The sequence below is a fragment of the Xiphophorus hellerii genome, chromosome 18, assembly GCF_003331165.1.
Source record: "Xiphophorus hellerii strain 12219 chromosome 18, Xiphophorus_hellerii-4.1, whole genome shotgun sequence".
NCBI lineage: Eukaryota > Metazoa > Chordata > Actinopteri > Cyprinodontiformes > Poeciliidae > Xiphophorus > Xiphophorus hellerii.
The window spans coordinates 5099149-5106720 of NC_045689.1; the positions used below are offsets into that span (position 1 = coordinate 5099149).

General features: G+C 36.8%; 1 protein-coding gene across 2 annotated transcripts; it reads right to left on the reverse strand.

Annotated features, from left to right (window-relative positions):
* Nucleotides 1-654: 654 nt before the first annotated feature.
* On the reverse strand, nt 655-5958 carry eif3k (eukaryotic translation initiation factor 3, subunit K). 2 transcript variants are annotated; one of them, XM_032545013.1, is made up of 8 exons: nt 5761-5958; nt 5057-5155; nt 4038-4158; nt 3205-3279; nt 2834-2900; nt 2652-2729; nt 2095-2220; nt 655-753 (listed from the first exon to the last, which is right to left on the reverse strand). In XM_032545013.1, exons 1-8 carry the CDS (start codon nt 5820-5822, stop codon nt 722-724), a joined length of 660 nt encoding a protein of 219 aa, XP_032400904.1. In that variant the 5' UTR covers nt 5823-5958; the 3' UTR covers nt 655-721. The 2 variants fall into 2 exon arrangements, with proteins under 2 accessions (XP_032400904.1, XP_032400903.1); XM_032545012.1 differs by lacking the exons at nt 655-753; nt 2095-2220 and having other exon boundaries at nt 2557-2729; nt 3205-3282.
* Nucleotides 5959-7572: the final 1614 nt, after the last annotated feature.

Here is a 7572-nt window from a genome sequence, read left to right on the forward strand (position 1 = left end):
CACCCAGAACAAACCGCGCACCTATAATAACTAAGGTGTGGCACCTGCATGTCAACATTAGAAAACTTCTGGTTTAACCTAATCAGAGTCTCTCTTTATTTTTAATCGAGCTTTATTACTATTCTCTAGTTAATAGTTGTCACATTAAAGCATCTTTCCATTTAAACAGCTTTATTTTAAACCATTAAGTCATAAAAATTAACTAAAGAAAAGCTTTTATCTTTCAGACCATGAAAGAATGTATGTTAAGCTCTTAACTACTTTAAAAAAAGAAACACTGCAAAAACACAAAATCTAATGTTTCTAGTGCAAATACCTCAGTACGCCTGCAATAAGACAAACTAACTTCTCAGCAAAATATAGGAGCTTGTTTTATGTCAGTTATTAATAAATAGTTCTTGTTGCACTGGCAGATTATTTTATTAACAACAAGACATTTTACCCCAAACCGAAAAAACCTGCCAGTGGAATTAGAAATTTTTGATCAATATTAAGGAATTATTCACCTAAAATAAACTGAAAAGTTATTTATAAGTTAGTCTTGTCTTATTGTTGTAGTAGAAACCAGACTAAATATACTTGGTAAGATTTTGTATAAAATGAAAACATTTTCACTGAAAGAAGCAAACATAAAAAACTGAAAACAGGCATGAACATTGTGTATTTCATCTTTATTTTAATATTTTAGCAATCCTGAAAACAAAAGCTGGCTCTGCTTTCGTCACTGAGACGTTGCCATGATGCTGGAAACACCTGCAGGAGAAAAAACAGCAAATTAAAAACATAAACGTAGAAACGTCAGAGACTTTTAATAAACCCCGCCGTTATTTTAATTCAATAAACCTAAAATAATCATTTAGTTCTGTAAAATCAGGTTTAACACACTGCCAAGGCGGAAAGACATCAGCAGTAATATTATTAAATTCTGTCACAATAAGCAATAAATTTATCAGTTAATCAGATGATAAATTAAAATGGACGGAATAATTTCCATTTGCGTGATTGTTTGTGTAGTTTGCTTAATCTTTATAGAGAAGCCATTTTGAAAAATGCTACAAACATTTGAATACGGTTTGCACTTTTTTTTGTTACAAAAGTCTGTTTTCCCGCTTGATGCTTATTAATAATACGGTTTAAAGTGCAATTTTGTTTATCCATTTTATTTATTGTTTTGTATTTGGAAATTAAAGTGTTTTGATATTTAAAACGATGTACGTGAATTATTATGCTCTTAAAATCAGAAAACAGCGTCTTCAGTCAGAGACTACTCCAAATTTACTGCGACACAGACTGCTGCAGGAGATCTTTTCTGCCCATTAGCATCTTCAATAACTCTGACGAATTAAAATAAATATGCTAAAGCAGACATAGAACTTTTGTTTCCCTGACTTTTTTCTGTTGGAGCAAAAGCTAAATGTTAAATATCTGGGTCACCACATCACAGACCGGCTCCGTGACGATGGCGGCGGTTACCAGCAGCGTCGCATGTTGCACGCCCAGGCAGACATTCTGGGGAGGAAGTTTCACATGTACTGATGAGGTAAAAATAAGTTTGTTCAAAGCTTACTGTACATCCTGCTATACAGCTCCTTTTTGTGGTGTAAATTGAAAAAAGCTGGCATGCAGAAGCTTAAGGTTGCTTACAAAACTCCCTGAGAAATCTGCTTAAGAAACCAGGTTCTTAAGCAAGAGAGACGTTTAGTAACATGTGAGAACATTCCAGGCACTCCTGAGAAATTTGATGTACGAGTTTATGTGTCGTTTGTGCAGCTCAATGAACAGTCTTACTGAAATGTTTTCACATCCCTCTGTCAGTGAGCTGACATACCAGTCGGCTCTGTGGAAACATTGGCATGCAAATCTTTTATAAGATTGTATTTTTATTTTGAATGTGTTGTCGTGTGTCATGTTTTTGTGGACCACGAGTCTGTTGAAATAAAGCAATCAAAATAAATAAAAATGCAGATTTAAATTCTGGGTAGCTATAAAAACATTTACGACTGGACTCATTTGGTGACTTTGAAAGCCGTAAAACGGAGAAATCGACACCAGCGGGTCAGAAAAGCGTTGCCGAGCCAACGCAGAGCCACTCACTCTCGAAGTCGATCTTCTCCACGATGTTTTTGGGCTTGATGCTCTCCTCCTGGTTGTAGACGAAGATCTGTCCGTCCTCGTTCTCCGTCCAGCTGAATTTATTCAGCCACACCTTCAGCTGTGTGTCTGCACCAAACAGGAACACACTCCAGTTCTCAGTGACAAGAAAAATCCTGACAATTCATCCGTTTTTCTGACGATTCATCGGATAAACATCTGGCACATCTGTTGATTTTTTTTTTTTTTATCAATGATTGGATACAAGAGGTTCTCACTATGAGATTTTCTTTTACAGAATCTGAACCAGATGAAGGTAAACATGCAGTTTGAGGAGATAGAACATATTTACAGATACAGGTTGTTTGTTTTTATGCATTTTAAATGCAAAATGTTAAATTTTTGTTCAATTTTGGCTGAATTACAGCTCTGCGTGTTGTTCTTTCAGCAACTGAACTTTTTTGAGCCTGAATACTCCAGTCAACTATTAATCAATTTCGAAATAAGTTGACAATTAAGGCTAATTTCCACAGGAAAACCAGTGAAACGTGCGTTCTCACCCAGTGGGTCTCCCAGCATCTCAGCCAGCAGCTGCCGGTCGATGGTCTGGTAGGTGATTCCCACAACATGACAGATGACTGAGGAACAGGATGAATATTTATGACTTACTGCTTTTATTTTCCAAAGGAAACTTAAATTAGAAGAAAGAAATCCCATTGTCCAGTCAGAAAATGAAACTCACATTTCCGAACTGAGTCCTCGAAACCAGTGATGCCGTCGATGAGCTCTCTGTTCTCCTCCAGACTTGTCTGATGCAGACAAAAACAGAGCTTAATACCAAACGGAGTCAGGAGAACCATCTCTTTCGAACATTTTAGATATTAATTAAAGTAGGCAATAGATCAGTTTTATTGATTAATCAAAACTTTCTGCTTTCAATGTTTAAGTTTTGGAAAATTTTGATTTTTTTTTGGCAGGAATGTGATGCCACACAATGGGACCACGATCCCAAAAAATCAACCAAATATTGTCAAAATGGTCCAGTCAAAGCCCACACATAAACTTGATAGAATGTGGTGATGAGGAGGAGATAGTTGTGTTTGGGAGTCGTACCCAGAAGCTCTGGAAGTGGCAGGTTTCCAGCAGGTTCCCCAGGTAGAGGATCTGTCTGATGGGTCGCTCCTCCTGCTGCGACACCGTAGTCAAGGAAACGCCCCGCTCACCCCAACACAGAGCCACACCACCGTTTTCACAACATATTCATCCTAGAGCTAACGATTATTTTAACCGTCAATTATTCTGATAATTAACTAATTATTCTGACGATTAATCGATAGCTCTGGCAATTAATCAGATAGCCAAATTGGCACTCTTTTCATGTTATTCATTTAACCATGTAAGCTTTTTGTATGCTGTATTAGAAATACATTAAAAGATGAAAATAACTAATAATCTATTCATTTTTTAAATAAGAAAATAAACATTTTGTTGCCTAAAATGCAATAACAGCGTTGCTTTAGTGAACCCTCCAACATCCGAAAGTTGAAAAAATACTTCTAACATCAACATGTGACTTTTTTCTTTTATTAACAGAATTTGAAGCAGGTGAAGCTAAAACTTCCACTTGAATGTTTCCATATTTACAGACAAAGGAGTTTTTTTATCTGAAATATAAAATGTGTCTATTTATCATACAGTTTTGGGTTTATTACTGCTTCGAATATGTTGTTCTTTCAGCAACGATTTCAGCGATTTCTATCGATTAATTGATTATTTAAAAAGCTGACAATTATTTCAACAATCGATTAATCGCGATTAGTCTGATTAATCGTTTCAGCCTGAATTCGTATACCTAACACCAAAACGTCTCACTTTGCTCAAACTTTCACTAAAAGTAAATATATAAAATAAAAGCACGAAGACGTGAAAATGCACCAAAGGGATACGTGTGTTTGGTCGATCATACACTTGCAGAGGGTGAAGTCGGTGTGTGGCAGGTTGGTCAGAGCCTTGAGCAGAATCTGTGAGGTCACTGTAGTCTGGAAGTAAGCTGGATTAAACTGGTATCTGTGGGCGAAACAATTAATAACAATCAGAATACATCAGATAAAAAAAAGTTACAGAAAAATAAAGCAACGGTTTAGCTGCGAAACTTGTCTCTTCCTGTACAAGCAGGTAACAGTTTAAATGTATATTTGTAGGAGACTAAACTAATTTTATGTCAGTTTCTGACCAGCTTTACTGACCTCAGCAATTGTCACACAATAACAAATGAAACAACAAACTAGCAAAACTTCTTCCTGACTAATCTACAGCAGGAGTGTCCAAACGTTTACATGAACTATCTTAAAAGCAAAATGTATATATTTTCTGCTCATTTTTGGCTTGATTACTACTCTGTGTTGTTCTTTGATCAAATGGTCTTTTCTGAGTCTGTATACTCCAATTACCAACTGATGATATTAATAATTGATTAATCACGATTAATCGGACGAAAAGCTGAACTACTTTTCGTCCCTGAAATGCTGGGTATATTTAGCCAAGTTTATTAAATTAAATAAAGTTGATATGGATGCAGCAAAGTCAGCTTTTCAGTAAAAGTCTCTGGATAGACATGTTTCTACTTATTATAAAAGCTTATATTATATAAAATATAAAAATATATATTATATATATAAAAGCTACTTATATTTTGTGTTGTACTTAACATTTTCCATTATAAGAAGATTATGTTGGCAATAATTTTACCCTGATTTAAAATAAAAAGTCGCCATCTAAAGTCTTTAAAAAAGAAAAACAGTTACAAACACAGCAAAAAATGTCAAATTGTGGTAGATCAGGTAGAGCTGGAGATTGGAACCAGTTTCCACCTCCAACTCCAGAATCGTCTCGCTCTTCCGATGATTCTGAACAGCCAGGTAACGTTTCAGGTGTCTGAGTCCCAAACAGACTCGGTTTCACTTACAGCTTCAGCACAGCCAGGTTTGCCTCCAGATCGTAGGCGTTTTCCCGAGCTTGCGTCTCCACGTAGCGCTCCAGCGTGGTCAGGTTCTCTGGGTTGTACCTGTGACACGACAGGAAGTTGGTACCTTTACATTATCAGCTGACTGATGAGGAATATTCAACTTTTATTAATTTTTCCCCCAACATAACGTCAGTTCAGGTTTAAATTGCTTTTTAGTTTTCTCATCTTCTTTAGACTAAGGCACGTTGCATTTACGATCATGTTTATGTGGCCACATAAATAGCTACGCTGGGTCGGATTTGGCTCGTTAAAATGTTGTTTTTACTAAACTCTAAAATAAATAAATATCTAAAAAGGGCACTTTGTATTTTCACTGGTCTTTTCCTCACATTAACAGTAGCTTGATGATCTGAGAACATCGAACTGCGACCCTTTTTGGGGCCCAAGTACTTTTTCTCCATCAACACACTTTCAAAATAAAACCACAATCCGTTCCAGTTAACTGCTCTGCTAACATCTAATGTGTGACGTTAACACCCCGTAATCCCGGGTTTACTGTCAATATAAAATGTAAACCATAACAAAGATAACTGACTGACGGCTTGGCCGTAACAACGATATTGAAGGCAGAGAATAGCATCAAAAACAGTCTATGCTAATGTTAGCTCCGCCGGGTTGATCACTGGTTCTCGGATCATTCGTACCTATCGATTCCTCGCAGGAGTTTCCCCACGTTCGCCCTCATCTGCTCGAAGGTTGAAGCCATTTGGTCCGAAGTTTTACTGATAATTTTAACGTCAAATTAACCTTTATTTCACACGTGGGCCAGAAAGCAGAAAAGACACCGGGGCGGAGGGAGAAAAAGGTCGGACCGGAAAAACAAGGGACAGGAAGACACCAACGGGAAGTACGTAAAACGTATGACCAAGTTGTTTAAAACATCACGTAGCATCCAAAATCAATTTTTATCCAAATTAATTATACAACTAAGTCTAACGACATACAGTATAACATTTCTTAAATTATTTATCTAGCTGTTACAAATGTATAAAGTATTATAGAAATATTAGTTTTTATGTTGGTGTTTAAAGTTCCAGGTTCGGAATGGTAGATTTGGAAATGATGTCCCACTCAAATGAAACTGATTCCAGTAACAAGTTTAAAATCTAGTTACTTTGCTTATTTTTGTTTGTTTTTTTTTGTTGGGAATTCTGATAGCTAAGTTCAAAACATGGATAAATTGTCAAGAATTCTTCTTGGCAAGTTAGAGGTGAACATTCAAAATGGCCGTCATGTTGACGAACTTTTTTGTGTTTCTTTAACAAATAAAATGTAGATTGGTGTATTGCTATTGTCTAGTGTTGCGTAGTTAGCCTGTGAAAAATCTGGCAGAATTTTTTTTTTTCAAATTATTTTATTTACCAATAAAAAGCAAAATAAAATGGTTAACCAACAGCGAACCAACCTGGCCAGAGTTAAAACTGTATTTGGCTCAAGTTATATTATGAATGAAATGTGATTAATCCAACTTTTTTTGGAAAGCGGAGTTCAGTTTCCACATAAGAACTCGTTGACATTACCACCAAACCTGCAGAAACAATAACCTCTTAAATAGTAGCTGCTTGTCAACATGAAGCACACAAAAATATCTCAAAATCAACTTATTAGTCACCAATTTAAGGAAGAATATGAGAACAGGTTAAACATATCCTTGGGGCGTGCTGTGGTGGTGTAGGGGTTAGCGCCACCCACGTTTAGAGAGAGGCCTTGAGTCCTCAATGAGGCCGTCGCTGGTTCGATTCCCGGACCCGGCGATATTCTCCTTCCCTCTTTTCTGTCAGCCTACTTTCATGTAAGGGACATTAGAGCCCACAAAAGACCCCCTGCAGGGGGCCATGTTTGTTGCTCACTGTTGAATTATAAACTTTGATCTGTGATCGCGATTTATCTAGAAAATGTTCAAATTTTGAAACTCAGAAATGTCCGTGTTTTTTCTAGAAAATTACAGAATGTAATGGGAAAAAAGAGTTTAGTCTAGTAAATTATTTGACTTTTCAAACTCAAAAATGTCCTTGTTTTTTCTGGAAATTTTCTGAAACCAGAAAATTTGAGTTTAGTCTAGCAAATGTTTTATTTTAAGTTTTAAAAAAATATATTGATTGATTCTAGAACATTTCTGAGAATAAACTAAAAGTTTGAGTTATTGTAGAGGAAATGTACTCCTTTTTTCTATCAACAATGGCGCTAACACGTTGTAAATCCACCAGTCGAGTAGGTGCATATGTCTGAGCAGCAGGGGGCGCTCTGAGTCCAAGGTGGCACCTTGGACTCCTGCAGAGATCTGCTGACACGCCCTGAACGAGAGGAGAAGCAGGCTGCGCTGCTGATGCATTTCGGACGAACAGGAATAGATTTTCTGATATTACAACATGCTGAGGAGATGGCAAAGTTAGAGCCCGGGAGGTCAGCGGCGTGATGTGTTGACATGAATAAAAGATGAGCTGCTGCTGTGTAAA